This window comes from Gadus morhua, chromosome 23 (assembly GCF_902167405.1).
Source record: "Gadus morhua chromosome 23, gadMor3.0, whole genome shotgun sequence".
Classification (NCBI taxonomy): Eukaryota; Metazoa; Chordata; class Actinopteri; order Gadiformes; family Gadidae; genus Gadus; species Gadus morhua.
The window spans coordinates 2,635,900-2,652,070 of record NC_044070.1 but is presented as its reverse complement, the minus strand read 5'-3'; the positions used below and the strand labels follow the sequence as shown (position 1 = coordinate 2,652,070).

At 52.5% G+C, this 16,171-nt stretch overlaps 1 protein-coding gene across 6 annotated transcripts in view; it reads left to right on the top strand.

The window, feature by feature from the left end:
* The window catches only part of atp8a2 (ATPase phospholipid transporting 8A2), a 58,703-nt gene extending 43,915 nt beyond the window's left edge, over positions 1–14,788 (top strand). For all 6 annotated transcript variants that reach the window (XM_030349559.1, XM_030349561.1, XM_030349560.1 and 3 more), the window contains 12 exons: positions 953–1,136; positions 2,022–2,132; positions 3,358–3,432; positions 3,712–3,834; positions 4,652–4,730; positions 4,820–4,881; positions 5,876–5,932; positions 6,932–7,039; positions 8,993–9,081; positions 9,639–9,743; positions 12,779–12,870; positions 13,239–14,788. In XM_030349559.1, coding sequence (XP_030205419.1) covers positions 953–1,136; positions 2,022–2,132; positions 3,358–3,432; positions 3,712–3,834; positions 4,652–4,730; positions 4,820–4,881; positions 5,876–5,932; positions 6,932–7,039; positions 8,993–9,081; positions 9,639–9,743; positions 12,779–12,870; positions 13,239–13,333 — 1,180 coding nt within the window. In that variant the 3' untranslated portion in view covers positions 13,334–14,788. The remainder of the gene's footprint in view (positions 1–952; positions 1,137–2,021; positions 2,133–3,357; positions 3,433–3,711; positions 3,835–4,651; positions 4,731–4,819; positions 4,882–5,875; positions 5,933–6,931; positions 7,040–8,992; positions 9,082–9,638; positions 9,744–12,778; positions 12,871–13,238) is intronic.
* Positions 14,789–16,171: the final 1,383 nt, after the last annotated feature.

Below are 16,171 nucleotides of genomic sequence, written 5' to 3'. Positions count from 1 at the left end.
AGTCTTGTATAACTGACTAAAACACGCAACACAACTGACACAACATAACTGCACACAAAACCACAAACCCCACACAACACCAGCAAACTGACGCAACACGACAAACCGGCCTTCAATTGGCCGGTGTCCCCCAAGGGCTGTAACACAGCCTCCTTGAGTTCCTCATTGTCGCTGCACACACACACACACACACACACACACACACACACACACACACACACACACACACACACACACACACACACACACACACACACACACACACACACACACACACACACACACACACACAGTTGACTGATACAGGTCAAGAGGGTGGAGTACCACAGAGACAAGCATATACACAGACAATGGCTGCCACACACGGGCATGCATAGACACCTACCATAGGCAATAGACACGCCTGCACGGTTCACACACATGCAATCTTACATGCTAAGACACTAAATCACACACAATGTACCACACACAGGCAAACATTATGTAAGTCTTTCACACAGTCACCTCTGGGGACCTTCATACACACATATAGTGACAGATACTTGTATACCTACCAGTCAGACACGGCACACACAGGCAGATGTATACACAAACACCAAACACAGGCTCCACAGTGTCCTTAGCCAAGCCCTTAATCATCTAGCTGAACGGTGTTCACATCACAACAGTGTGGAGGTCTACTTGCGTTTTTGTGTCTTCCCTTCCTACAGCCCTGCTGTTGTGCTCCACTGTCTTTTATCAATGGTCACTCTTTCTCCCCCATTATTCTTTCTTTCTTTTGCCCTTTTATCACCATTTTTTCTCCCTTTCTGTCTCTTCCCTCCTCCCTTTCCCCTTCTATCTCCCTCTCCCCCCTGGTCTCTCTGTCTCCCTCTCCCCCCCCCCCCCCCCCCCCCCTCTCTGCGAGGGGATCACAGTAGGAGACACTAACCCCCGCTCCCTCCCCCTCCAGGGTGTCTCCTCTGCAGAAGTCTGAGATCGTGGACATGGTGAAGAAGCACGTGAAGGCCATCACGCTGGCCATCGGCGACGGGGCCAACGACGTGGGCATGATCCAGACGGCCCACGTGGGCGTGGGCATCAGCGGCAACGAGGGCATGCAGGCCTGCAACTCCTCTGACTACTCCATAGCGCAGGTGGGCGCTGCTCAGCGGGGCGGGTGGGCCGATGGAGGGCCCTCGGGGTCAGGCAGGGGCAGACGTGCGGAGAGGACAGGCTAGAATGGGGTTGACCAGAGCTCCATCTTGCAAGCTTGTAAACCGCCTTTGGGAGAAACTCCTCAAATATGGTTGGGGTAATTAGACCCTGGATATCCTGAGGCAGCCTTGTGATTGGCTGACAGAGAACTCGGAAGCACCCGCCTCCAGAAAAATCTGAACTACTTTAAATATAAGTATAGACAGTTCTGACTAATGTAATTCCATTGTATGAGAGTATTATCATTCAAACAGTACTTTGCCAGAAGCTGAAGGTAAAAGTCTGGCTGTGTGAGATTGATTTCACGCATCAGGAGGTGGTTATAAGTGGACGTGGCATCAGCGTTGGAAAAACCAAGCACTCACACACTCTCACATGCTCGCCGTTGTGTGATGGCAGGAGCACTGTAAACGCACAACAAGCCTCAGCATTCATTCATATTGTTGCCGCCGCTCTGAGCACTGAGTTAAGCTAACACACATGTGGCGTCCCGTGGAGAGAGCGGCGGCCGGCGAGCCACTCCACAGCTCATAGTTGGTAGCAGCACTCTGCTAATTATTTACATGTTTCCTCGTGGGAAAGGAAGGCGAGATGGAGGGGAGGGGGAGGGTTGAGTTATTCAAGGCACTAACTGGAACCCGGTAGTCTGCACTTTCAGTTTGGCCTCTCGCTTAATCTATCTTTCCATCTTAAACTGTGTTGATCCCTCTCTCCCCTCCCTGCCTTCCTCTCCCTCCCACCCTCTCTCCCTCCCACCCTCTCTCCCTCTCTTTATGTCTAACATCGCCGCCCTATGTCTTATCGTGCTCTTGGCTGATTGGCAGTTCTCCTACCTGGAGAAGCTGCTATTGGTGCACGGGGCCTGGAGCTACAACCGTGTCACCAAGTGCATCCTGTACTGCTTCTATAAGAACGTGGTCCTCTACATTATAGAGGTAGGCAACACACGCACGCACGCATGCGCACGCGAGCGCGCACGCTTACATTATAGAGGTTGGCAACACACACACTCTCATACGTTAACAGAGACATTTTGCAGCTGTTTGTCGACATGGTTGACAATGATGGATGAGGTTCCCCACTGGTGTCTGCTTTCTGTCTTACACACACACACACACACACACACACACACACACACACACACACACACACACACACACACACACACACACACACACACACACACACACACACACACACTCTTCTGAAGGGGACATTTGTCAGCTGTGCCCATCCCGTGCATGTCCCTCTCCCCGCCCACCTCTCCATCCCCCCCTGTCTGACGTTGATGATGTCAGCAGGTGCAGAACCTCATGAGACCCCAGCCCCTCTAGCTTCAGTGTGTGTGTGTGTGTGTGTAAGGGTCCAGTCATGTGACGGTTTCCCCCACCCTAACATCACCCGAGGTCAAAGGTAAAGGGCAGCCTCTCGTCCACTTAGTCGAGATTGCCTGTGTGTGTGTGTGTGTTTAGCATTTTACCATAGGAATGTGTGTGTGCACTCTGAAAGCTCCAGAGATTCCTCCCTCGTCTATCTGACCCTGGATCAGCTGGCAGCTCCTGTCTCGTGCGTCTGTGTGCCTGCGTTAGTGAAAGTGGCCCCCGGGGGTCAGTCTCCTCTAACACGCCCCTGCTTTGCTCCTGAGCCTCGCAGACCAAAGCTACTCAGACCCCTGATTTGGACAACCTGCCAGGCATCCTTGAGCAAGATGTCTGGTCTCTCCCTGGTATAGAGTGAACTCACCCTGCTGTAGAGAACACCGTCAAATCACTAATATTAATCATCTGATCTTTAATAAATACGTTTTGTGGTTGCTTGTATTCAAAGCATCTTACCAAAGTGCACACATTCTTGGTGTGGGAGTTGAACCCCTAACCCATCGCAATGTTAAGCAAAGCTCCAAATAATTAATTACCAGACCAAGGATAAACTGAGTACAGAATCATAAAAGTAGCATTTCTATATATTCTTATGTCAGTGGCCTCGCCCTCGCTCTGAACCATTCCTACCAGTTCTTCTGGCTCAGGCTCTTCTGGAACGTTCCAACAATCGGTTGTGCGGGCTGGGTCCCCTCGACCGCGTTCTGCTGATCTCCGTCCCCAAGGCAGTTTCTCTCCTCTATTGTCCTCCTCCCCTCTCTCACACCTCTCTCCTCCCCAGCTCTGGTTCGCCTTTGTCAATGGCTTCTCGGGCCAGATCCTGTTTGAGCGCTGGTGTATAGGACTCTATAATGTGGTGAGTATAACTGACGTCTCTCTCCCACTCGTCTCTGTCTCTCTCTGTCATATAAATATACCTGTGTGTATATAGAGATATAGATAGATATATCTACAGGTGTGTGTGTGTGTGTGTGTGTGTGTGTGTGTGTGTGTGTGTGTGTGTGTGTGTGTGTGTGTGTGTGTGTGTGTGTGTGTGTGTGTGTGTGCGCGTGTCAACACACATTGGGTTGTCTCTGTTAAAGTGTGTGTGTCCACATGCGGTGGGTTGTCTCTGTTAAAGTGTGTGTGTCCACAGATCTTCACGGCCCTGCCCCCGTTCACCCTGGGCATCGTGGACCGGCCCTGTAGCCAACAGAACATGCTGCGCTTCCCCCAGCTCTACCGCATCACCCAGAACGCAGAGGGCTTCAACACCAAGGCGAGCACACTCGCACGCACGCACGCATACAAACGCACTCACAGAAGCACACACAAACACAGAAGCACACACAGAAGCACACACACAAAAAACGGAACACACACACACACACACACACACACACACACACACACACACACACACACACACACACACACACACACACACGTATAACCACACACACACGTATAACCACACACACACGTATAACCACACACACACACACGTATAACCATACACACACACACGCGTATAACCACACACACACACGCGTATAACCACACACACACACACACACACACACGGGTATAACCACACACACACACGTATAACCACCCACACACGTATAGAATGACATTCACAATAATCTCAGCCCTGACCAAAGGCCCCGCTATGGCCCACCGAGTGCTGGTCCTGAGACTCTGGATTTGACTTGTCTTGCCTGTTGAGTTACGTCTATGGGTTTCGATGGCTGCCTGCGAGAGAGGGTCGAGCGGGCAAACAAGACCTCAGGTTGTTTACATGGCAACTAATGAGATTCATAGGGCTTGAATAAGGAAGCCTTTCATTTTGGAGGGCCCGTGTGTGTGTGTGTGTGTGTGTGTGTGTGTGTGTGTGTGTGTGTGTGTGTGTGTGTGTGTGTGTGTGTGTGTGTGTGTGTGTGTGTGTGTGTGTGTGTGTGTGTGTGTGTGTGCCGAAGGCTAGCTGTTGATGGGATGGTGGTTAAAACTGTGGCTTCTGTTTTGGTTTTGACTGTTGATGGCCTCAGCTTGCAATTAACCAAACTTTCCTCCCCTCGTTTGTCTGTCTCTCTCAGGTGTTTTGGGGTCACTGTATCAACGCCCTGATTCACTCAATCATTCTCTTCTGGTTCCCGCTCAAAATGTTAGAGCATGGTAAGTGTTGTTAAACTTTTTTCAGTAGACTCCGTATTGTACAGTCTAGTTTATATTCCTGGCTCTGACGCTGATGTCCGGCCCTCTAGACTCCCCCTTCAGCGACGGCCACGGGAACGACTACCTGTTTGTGGGGAACATGGTGTACACGGTGAGACACACACACATGCACACACATGCACACACATGCACGCACACATGCACACACACACACACACACAGACACACACAGACAGACACAGACACAGACACAGACACACACAGACAGACAGACAAGACAGACACACAAGAAAGACACACAAGACAGACACAGAGACAGACACACAAACACAGAGACAGACACAGAGACAGACACACAGAGACAGACACACACAGAGACAGACACACACACAGAGACAGAGACGGGGAGACACACACATACACACTCGCACACACGAAAGAGACAGACAGAGACAGATACACACAGAAAGAGACAGACGGAGACAGACACACACACAGAAAGAGACAGACGGGACAGACACACACACTCAAGGGCTGTAACACACACACAGTGTGTGTCTCTGTCTGCGTGTGTCTCTTACTCTGTGTGTGTTACTCCCCTTGAGTTTGTCCTGGTATACATTGGGTCTGCCTGTTTGTTGACGTTGGCGTGTGCAGTGTGTAGACTGTCTGCTTCAGGGTACTTATGGCCAGTCCACGGGGTCTCTAGTCGTTGTGTCGGCTCTGTCCCGCCTGCATTCAGCAGGCTTCATGAACCCAATCTGGTCAATCGGTTACTAGGCAACACTCTCGGTCCAATCAGAATACACAAACAGTATTGTGTTTATATGCTGCTGATATGTGCTTGTGTATTCAATCCTGTCTTTCTGTTTACATAAATGTGGGAATGTTTGTGTGTTTTAAATGTGTGTTTGTAATCATAGGAGGTCCAGCAGCTTATTGAGTTTACAGGACACAATTATCTTAAAATGTCCTGTTTCTGTATTTCTCCTTTAACAATCATTCTCCCTCCATCTCTCTCTCCTGTGTGTGTGTGTGTGTGTGTGTGTGTGTGTGTGTGTGTGTGTGTGTGTGTGTGTGTGTGTGTGTGTGTGTGTGTGTGTGTGTGTGTGTGTGTGTGTGTGTGTGTGTGTGTGTGTGTGCAGTACGTGGTAGTTACAGTCTGTTTGAAGGCTGGGATTGAGACCACGGCCTGGACCAGGGTAAGATTCACCACACTCATCCACATCCTTTGATGGTCACTGTAATGTCTAGGTAGGGTGCTTATCAGATATTGCTTATCAGAGGCTATCAATAGCCATTCTGACCTGATTTCCAGGACACCAATTTCAGAGTTTTAAATAGGAGCTATTTTTATTGAAGAGGTCAATATGTGGAACTCAAGAGACAATACCAACAATGTGCCCTTGAACCCTTGGCATTAATACCAGCAGCATGTCATGGATCGTACTGCTTGTATTAATACCGCAGACGACAGCTGCCGGCCGTCAGAGAAGCGCTGGCTACGAAAACCCTGGGAGACAAATAATTCCCAGGGAAGTATGAACTTTATTTCCAGCTGTCCAAGCAGAAGAGCGACGGGCCGCCCCGACAGATGGTGAGGTGGGAGCTCCCGGGACTCCTAGCTAGCCCTCTGCCCAATGAAACAACACTGCCCCTCCTCAGACCATGTGGCATACCAGCTACCACTGTTTTAGTACACTAGCGGTCTGCGGCTGGCTGAGGGGGGGCTGGACGCTGGGGGGATGGTGTTGACACCCCTGTCCGCTCAGCTGTCCACACACAGTGGCCTTGGTGGTGAGGTGGCATGAGCAGGTCCTGCAGGAATTCACACCGGCTCCCCTTTCTGACGCTGGGCACACAGATACGGATTTGGGGGGGGGTGGTTGATTGTGTCACAGGGATAAGGTTGTCTATATTTGGACAGTTTTTTTTAATATTTGACCTCTATCTCTTCCTCCTTGTCTCTCTCTCTCTCTCTTTGTGTCTGTCCTTTTCTTCCCTCTCTGTATCTGTCTCTGTCTCTCTCTCTGTCTCTCTCTTCCCTCTCTCCCTCTCTGTATCCCGCTCTGATTCTCTCTCTCTCTCTCTCTCTCTCTCTCTCTCTCTCTTTCTCTTTCTCTCTTTCTCTCTTTCTCTCTCTCCATCTATCCCTCTGTGTGTCTCCCTCTCTGTCTCTCTGTGTGTCATCCTGTCTCTAGTTTTCTCACCTGGCCGTGTGGGGCAGCATGATCCTGTGGCTGGTGTTCTTCGCCGTCTACTCCACCTTTTGGCCGGCCATCCCCCTCGCCCCTGACATGCGAGGCCAGGCAAGTCTCACTCCAGAAACCACCTGTCCATCAATCCCCTCACTTTAGACCTGAATCCTACCCCCCCACTAACACGTATCCCCTGTCCTGTTCATGGAGAACCCCCCTCACCCAAGCTTGTCTTGGCGCCTGCAGGACTCTGCGCTTGGGTGTTCCATGTCGGTGTCACCCCCGGGGGGAGATTTATGCCCCACCAGCCCCTCTCTTAGTCTCTCCAGGGGCAGTCCCGCACCTGCCGTGCCGGTCACTTGAGCCCCAGGCTTTCTACGGCCTTCTGTGGAGGTGTTGAGTCAAGGAGAGGGACTGCTGTTGGTTTCCTGGGCAGAGGTCGGGGGTGGGTATAGGGGGAGGATGGAGAGGAAGGATGGGATAAACGGGTCAGAGGCGTGTGTGTGTGTATCTGTGCACGTGTGTGCGCACGCTATGGTAGTGAAGAGGAAATGGGGGGGGGGGGGAAAACTTGCACATACACACACACACAACACCAGCCCATTCATTGAATTAGTGTCAGCAGCAGGAATGTGGTGGAATAAGTGCAGCTGTTGGTCCACCAGGGAGCGGAGACATCCTCATCAGACCGCCCCACCTCCGGCCACAGCACCAGCCTGAGCTTCTGCTTCCACTCCGTCTCTATCTCTATTTTCATCTGGCCATGGGGGACAGAATGGAAAAACTGCAGCGGGCCAGATCTGGAGTTGTGTGTGTGTGTGTTTTGCATAGATAAAGGACCCACTGGTGTGTGAAATGAAAGCAACATGTCTGGTTATGTCTGTGCTTGTTTGTACAGGGAGCAGAGAAGTCTTGATTTGAGGCTGGGATAAGCGTGGATTTATATTTGTGTCCCGCTCTGTTGCGTATGCAGGCTCTGTGAACTGAACGGAGTTCCTGTTTGTGTCACACACGGAGAGAGAGATGTTTATTTGACGTCTTGATTCATCGTTCCACCGATGTGTTTCCAGCTGTCGCCCCAAGAATTTGCAAATGGTTTCTCCGATTTAGTGTTCGGGTGGATTCCCGCGGCGGGCCTGGGGTCAGCTGTCCTGATGGCCTGCTGTCCTTCCACCCAAGAGTACCTCCATCTTTGGCTCCACGCCCGCTCCTCCCAACCCAACCCGAGTTGATTGGAAAAAGCTTTAGGATGTCTGTCAGCTCTTGATGATGACAGGCAGCCACGTTGACGGAGTGAGACTGTATAGTTGGATTAACCCAAAGAGACATGCTGGGTCAGGGGTCAAGGGTCAGGGGTCAGGGCGCTGACTCACAGTGGGAGTCCGGGGCGTCTTGGCTGAGGGTCCTGAATGGATCCTCTTTGTTTCGGGCCCCTTGGGAGGACTCGACGTAGAGACGGCCTGTGACTCTCCATTTTGGAACACTTTGGTAAAGAGTCTTTCCATAAGAGGCTCTGGATTCATGTTTTGGAATTATTTTTTCGGGCAGTTTGTATTAGCTGGGTGTGGATTCCCATGGAAACGGGATGATGTGCTTCCTACATGTTGGTTTGGCTGGAAATACAAGCGCTTTATTGTTGGTCTCAGCTTTGCTCCTGTAGTTAATCAAATAGGATGACGATGCAATCATACAGATGTCTTGAATCTTGTTTTGAATTGATGGAATGTTGACTACTGATAAGTATTTGAATGACTACAAAGAAAACGAACCAGCTAGTAATCTAGCCCAAACCAGAGACTTACCTGAACGGCTGATTAATATGGGTGAATCAACAAATCCAAAAATAACCCTCTCATAAAGGACCCAGGGGAAGGGTTGGGTCGGGGGGGGGGGGGGGGGGGTGTGAGTGAGTGTGTGTGTGTGTGTGTGTGCTCGGTCTGTTGTGTGTGTGCGTGTTGGGTCCAGTGTGTGTGTGTGTGTGTGTGCAGGCGGGCATGGTAATACGATGCTTGTACTTCTGGCTGGGTCTGATTTCTGTGTGTGTGTGTGTGTGTGTGTGTGCAGGCGGGCATGGTTATGCGGTGCTGGTACTTCTGGCTGGGTCTGGTTCTGGTTCCGGCGGCCTGTTTGCTGAAGGACTTCGCTTGGAACGCGTGAGTAACCCCCCCCCCCCCCCCGCCACGCCGCCAACCATAGAAGAAGACGCTCACTGATGCTGAGGTGGCCTGCAGGCCAGCGTGTGCTGAGGGCCTGGAGTGCTGGGTTATCATGACAGGTGGACGGGATCAGAATGTCTCTCCTTCTAGACACGTCGTCTCATTCAGCCGCAGGGTGACTTTGAGAAGCTGACCCTTAGTAGGAGAAGCTGTGGCCGCCCAGAGGCCCAGGCCCAGGACGGCAACAGGAGGCTCGTTCATTCTGCCTTGCCACTTTCTCAATCCCCTGCCAAGCATCGTAGCCTAATTATTCTACACTTGTTTATAAGTTCAATGAAAAAATTGAAATTGGTCTGAAAACACGTATTTTGTCCAGTGTCCAAAATGTATATGCAGTTTCTAAACATTTGTAACAGTTTGTAGCAGAATCAGTTCCAAACCGTTAGATATGGTTACAAACTGCTTCTGCCTGCCGAGCGCCATCAGCCCGCCTCAGTGGTCATCAGCGTGGGGGTGTGTGGAGGTTTGTGTTGAGGGTGTGTCTGTGCGTGCAGCGGGAGGCGCACGGTGAGGAAGTCCCTCCTGGAGGAGGTGCAGGAGCTGGAGGCGCGGGCCGTGGACCCTGGGGCCGCCGTGCTGCGGGACGCCAGCGGGCGCAGGTAAGTCTATCACCGCACTGCATCATGGGAGGGCGCAGGCATGCCTACCCACGCACTGCATCATGGGAGGTTCGCGTCTCCCTCTCGCAGGCCATTCATATGTCTTTTATGATATATATATTTGATTTAATCATTATATTAAAACTACGCATTAAGTGACAAAGATAAAATTTGAGAAAAATACTTAATCGAAGAAAATAAAATTAAGAAATGAGAGCCTAACTTTGGTTGTGTAATCAGATAATTGATCAATTGGCCCCTCTGGGTCTCTTGTTAACAAGTGAGTTCATCACAGGAGCAGCCTTAATGTTCAGGTGATTCTGTGGAAAGTGGTTCCGCTCCTCGGTTGTTTGTGTGCGGTTGAACTGACCCTTGTGCTGATGCTATAACCACAGTACTTGTGCCCCCGCACGCGTCCCCCGCAGGGACACAGTCAAGTCTGAGCCCCCCTGGGGCACGGCCTCGGAACTCACAGAGGTAGCACCTGGGGTGACCCCTGACCTCTCAGGCTTTGGAGTGTCCCTTGTTTGGTTTCCTTTCCCCCTCTCGCTCACATTCTGGGTGGGGGGTTGGTGTTGCTCCTTTACTTTTATTAATTACATATTATATAATTTTTTTATTTAATTCTATAAATAAAAAGATTGTAAGCCTGACTGGCTGTCTCTTCTCTCTACGCTTTATTATTCTTTTGATCGTATCCTACCCTTTTTCTCCTGAATGGCTTGTTCTTCCATCTTGTTTGCTGTGCTGGATTTCCACAGGTGGATGAATCGGCTGTCCTGTGCAGACCTGGTGTGTAGCCTGTGTTAGCGTGTAGCTAAACGTCTCTCTAGAACCCGGTTAGCCTCCCTGTGACGTGGGCCCTAACCTCCCTGTGACGTGGGCCCTGGCTTCCCCTGTGATGTCTGTGGAGCTAGCATTAAGTAGGGTAGTACACTTTGAACTAGAGCCCTGGAGGAAGGGAAGGATGGGGGTCCTGTTGGGCATCAAATTGTGGGTTGAGTTCTTCAGGGTTATAAATATCACGCTAATGTGGGTTATATTGAGACGACTGGTCTGGACACGCAGAAGTGAGCTCCATGCTGGTCACATGAACTCCACACTGATAGGTCGCTTCTCACAGGAGACGAATGTCTTCTGTGAGAAGCGACCGATCAGCGTGGAGTCAAGGGAGCCTTTTGGGGAGGTCTCGCTTAACGGGGCCTTAAAGAAATCATGGATCAGTCGGCAGACAGCGGCTTAGTGCAAGGCAGACGGGCCGAGTGTGTGTCCGGATCCTAAAGGCGGCGGGGGCAGGGGTTCCTGTCCTGGGCTGACCCTTGACCAGGGGGGGGCGGGTGGGGGAGGAGCCATAGACCCAGAGGTCCTCTTTCCTTCGGGCGGGCAGAAGGCTGGCCAGGGCCGGCGCTCTGGGAGAACACATCTGTGTTTGCACTTCCTTCACGGCTGGGAAAGAGGTTGAGGAAGGTGGAGTAAGGTGGAGGACGTGGGGGTCCTCAGGGGAGGAGGTTCACAGGCATCCTCGGAGCGCCCCGAGTCGGACCGGAGCGCTGCCAAGACGGAGCGCAGCGCGGGGGGGGGGGGGGGGCGGAACGCAGACCCCTCCATCTGGTCCTGTTCATCTTTCTCATGCTCGGCGTCCTACGGTTCACTGTCCGCCCTCTCTTTTGGCCGCCGCTCTGCGCTCCACAAACATCAGGGCTGTCCACCGCTTCCCTCTCTTTAGTTCCCGTCTCCCAGCGCTCCCATATTGAGAGCGTTTCCTTCCCTGGCTCCTTCCAACGCTCCACCGTGGGGAGCCTTCTGTGCATACCTCCAGCCCCATAATGTCGGAGCCGTTTCCCTTGTTTCAAGGAAAGTCCCCCAGTGTTGTTGGACGCCTCATTGACCCCGCTAGTGAGGCTCGGCTGAAGGGGTGAAGGTCAGAACCCCCTGGCCTCGCTCTCTCTGCTGGCCTCTGCTAGTGCTCACACGTCACGGCTCAGCGACGCAATCAGCACCAGGGAGCTTCATGAGAGTGGAAAGGGGAAGAGCTCCGCGTTTTGTTTGTGTACCCCATTTTCGTGTGTGTGTGTGTGTGTGTGTGTGTGTGTGTGTGTGTGTGTGTGTGTGTGTGTGTGTGTGTGTGTGTGTGTGTGTGTGTGTGTGTGTGTGTGTGTGTGTGTGTGTGTGTGTGTGTGTGTGTGTGTGCGCGCGCGCTCTGGATGGAAGTCAGTTATTTTGGAGCGGAGGGGCTGTGTGGTCTGAGGAACAGAGCGTCCAGTCTTCTCCTGGAGCGAGGAGGAGCAGAGAGAGAGAGGAGGAGCAGAGAGAGAGAGAGAGAGAGAGAAGAGGAGGAGCAGAGAGAGAGAGAGAGAGAGAGAGAGGAGGAGCAGAGAGAGAGAGAGAGAGAGAGAGAGGAGGAGCAGAGAGAGAGAGAGAGAGAGAGAGAGAGAGAGAGAGGAGGAGGAGAGAGAGAGAGAGAGAGAGAGGAGGAGCAGAGAGAGAGAGGAGGAGCAGAGAGAGAGAGAGGAGCAGTGAGAGAGAGAGAGGAGGAGCAGAGAGAGAGAGAGAGGAGGAGCAGTGAGAGAGAGAGAGAGGAGGAGCAGAGAGAGAGAGAGGAGGAGCAGAGAGAGAGGAGGAGCAGAGTGAGGAGGAGCAGTGAGGTGGATGTGGGAGTCCGTTGCTAATAAGACTCCCCCAGTTACCTTGAGGCTAGCAGGGGAGAAAGTGTACTCTTATTAGATCTACGTGATAGGGCCCTGCTTCACGTGTCTAGGTCTAGATCTACGGTAGTGGGGCCCTGCAGATGTAGGAGCGGGTCTCTCTTCAGGCTTTGTGTGCTCGTTCCTCTTTCTATCTTTCCTCCATGCGCGCTGCTCTACTGTCAATAAAGAAAATGAGACCAAACACGTTTCATAACCTAATTGGTGTAGGTCAGAGAGCAGTGGTCTTTCGTGTGTGTGTGTGTGTGTGTGTGTTGAACACAGGCCTCTGGCAATCCATCTCTCTGATTGACAGGTGGAGTGATTGATCTCTGCTGTTTTTCTCCCCAGTCTAAACGAACGGGCCCATCTACTGACAAGAGTCTTTAGGAAGACGCCCTCCAGCGTTGGCCGTTCCAACTCGGTGCAGCAGACCGTGACACGTGAGTGTGTCTTCTCCCATTACGTGTGTGTGTTGTTTTCTGTTAGTAGGATTTGCCTACTTACAGAGTGCAGAATGAGACATCCCCCCAAACCAGCTCAAGCTGCATCAAGAGATCGCTTCAGCTAAACGTTCTTCCTTATGCTTCAACCAACCCAAGTATACCTTGCTAGCAAGCTAACTTAATGGCTAATTATTCAGATCCGATGCTCACACATATTTGTACCAGTATTTGAAAAATACAATATTTGAATCCTGAATCTTGTATTGAACAAATGTTTGAAGTGACATCTCTCTCTCTCTGTCTCTCTGTCTCTCTGTCTCTGTCTCTGTCTCTGTCTCTGTCTCCCTCTCTCTCTCGCCCCCCAGACGGCTACGCGTTCTCTCAGGAGGAGCACGGAGTGGTGTCCCAGACGCAGGTGGTGCGCTCCTACGACACCACCCGCCAGCGCCCCAGTGTCTAGCCCCACCCCCGCCCCAAACCTCCCCACCCTCCACCTCTTCACCATCCAGAACCACCGCGTGGGATCGCCGTAGCAACAGTTGTCAGGGCGACAGTAGAGGAGACAGCAGACTCATTGGATCCGTTGGCCCCCTGTCTTCCAGTGGGTCGGCACCAGGTCCGCTGCTGTTGCCTCGCTTGGACTATGACCCGTCAACCCCCCCCCCCCCCCAACGTGCCCCTTGGCCCCCCCTTGCCACCAAGGTCAGTGGCCAGGCTCTGTGGACTGTCTCAGAGACCTCCAGGGCTGACTGTAGAGAGCGACCCACTGGACGGGAGCCGTCAGCCTCCGGACCCTCCCCCCCCACCCCACCCACCGGACGTGAGCGCCAGCCTCCGGACCCTCCCCTGTATCCGTGTAGCCCACCGGCCGGCGTCGGACTCTGCTTCAGTGTGCGACGTCAGTGTGGGCGTTCCTAATGTTCTCGGTATCTGCCTGTGCATGTGTGTGTCTGCACGCATTGTGTTCCTCCTGTGCGTCAGTATGTGCGTGTGCGAGAGACATTGTTTGAATGATGACCATTGGGGATATGTGTGTGTGTGTGTGTGTGTGTGTGAACGTGCTTCCTTAGAGCTAGCTTTGACTACCCTCTCTCTCTCTCGCTCGCTTGCTCGCTCGCTCGCTGGGCTTGAAGGCGGGGGCGGGGGAATAAGCAGGAGAGAGGAGGTAGTCTTAGCCAGTCTGTCATCACATGCCCATGAAGGAGGCAAGGGACCTAAAGTAAACAACATACACTCGCACAGAAGCCAATAAGGAATTCCACACAGAGGGATGGAGGAACCACACACACACACACACACACACACACACACACACACACACACACACACACACACACACACACACACACACACACACACACACACACACACACACACACACACAGTCATCTCGTTGCGTTGTGTAAAATCCTCCTCTTCCTTTATTTATCTCTTTTAATTGATTCCTGCACGGCTGTGCACCAGGTCTGGCCTGGGGAGAACCCCGCGGGCCTGGGGGGTCAATGGCAACAGCCTGCTTTCAAACATCCATCTTTTAATCATCTATCTTTAAACATCCATCCTTTAGTCCAACTGGAGTTTCTCTTTTTTTTTTATGAAATAAAGTCGTATAAATAAAGACATGTTTTTTCTTCTATTTTAATTAATGCCTGTTTTGTTTTAATGTATTTTTTTACTCAATCGTGGAGATATACTAGAGGGAATATTTTACTTGAACTTAGTGCTACTTAGGAATATGAATAATCCTATAAAAACTGAGATGTTGAATCCTGTGAGTTGCATACTTGTTTCTGTCGTCCGTCTGTCGTCTGCTGGACGCCGCGGCGTCACAGTGCAGGATTGTTCCACTGCAAGATGCACAGGGGTGAGGCATGTCCCCCCCAACCTAACCATTAAACATAATCAATCCATCTGCCGCTGTGTTTCGTCTTTGCCTCTCAGCCATCACTGTAGCCTTGTTGTTAGCGCAACACAAGTCGTCAATCGGCAATCAAACTTTATCCATGTTCTGCTTTTTCTGGAAACCTGGAATACAAAGGACTTGACAAGGGAACCGACAGGAAATGAGATGAGTTCAAAGTGGCAGTAGAAAATATGGACCTTCATGGAGACCCGCCCATATACATGGGGTGTAGAAAACAGCCACGTTCAGAACTCAAAAATAACATGTAAAAAAACATGCGTTCGGTCTGGGGGTGTGGGGGGCTCCATACCGTCGCAGGCTCCCAGCAGTCCCCCCCAGCTGATCCCCCAGTCCCCCCAGCTGATCCCCCAGTCCCACCCAGTTGATCCTCCAGTCCCACCCAGTTGATCCCCTAGCCTAGTCCCCCCACTCCCACCCAGTAGATCCCCCAATTGATCCCCATTCCCACCCAGGTGATCCCCCAGTCCCCCCAGTTGATCCCCATTCCCACCCAGGTGATCCCCCAGTCCCCCCAGTTGATCCCCATTCCCACCCAGGTGATCCCCCAGTCCCCCCAGTTGATCCCCATTCCCACCCAGGTGATCCCCCAGTCCCCCCAGTTGATCCCCAATCCCACCCAGTTGATCCCCCAGTCCCCCCACTCCCACCCAGCTGTTCCCAGTCCCCCCCAGCTGATCCCACAGTCCCACCCAGCTGATCCCCCAGTCCCCCCACTCCCACCCAGCTGATCCCCCAGTCCCACCCAGCTGATCCCCCAGTCCCCCCAGCTGATCCCACAGTCCCACCCAGCTGATCCCCCAGTCCCACCCAGCTGATCCCCCTGTCCCCCCAGTTGATCCCACAGTCCCACCCAGCTGATCCCCCAGTCCCACCCAGCTGATCCCCCTGTCCCCCCAGTTGATCCCCCAGTCCCCCCAGCTGATCCCCCAGTCCCACCTAGCTGATCCCCCAGTCCCACCCAGCTGATCCCCCTGTCCCCCCAGTTGATCCCCCAGTCTCCCTCACCTCCCAGGGTGTCAGCCCTGGTCTGCGGGACCCGTCAGAGCAGGGCCGGCCTCGTGCAGCCATCAGCGTCCCACTGGTTTCCGATGCCCCCCCCACCCCCCTCTCTGTTGCCCACGCCAAAGCGCCCCGCGCCAGCTTGTTGTTTTGGGGCGTCTTGTAAGTTGATGCGTTCCCATTGTTGGTGTAATTAGGCCTTCAGTCAGCATGTACGAGGTTGTGTGCGTGCGTGCGTGTGTGTGTGTGTGTGTGTGTGTGTGTGTGTGTTCAGCAGAGGGATAAGCATGGACTTGCAGCCTGCTCTCAACTCCAGGTCTCCAGGTCTGTGTCTCTGGTCTCCAGGTCTGTATCTCTGGTCTCAAGGTCTGTGTC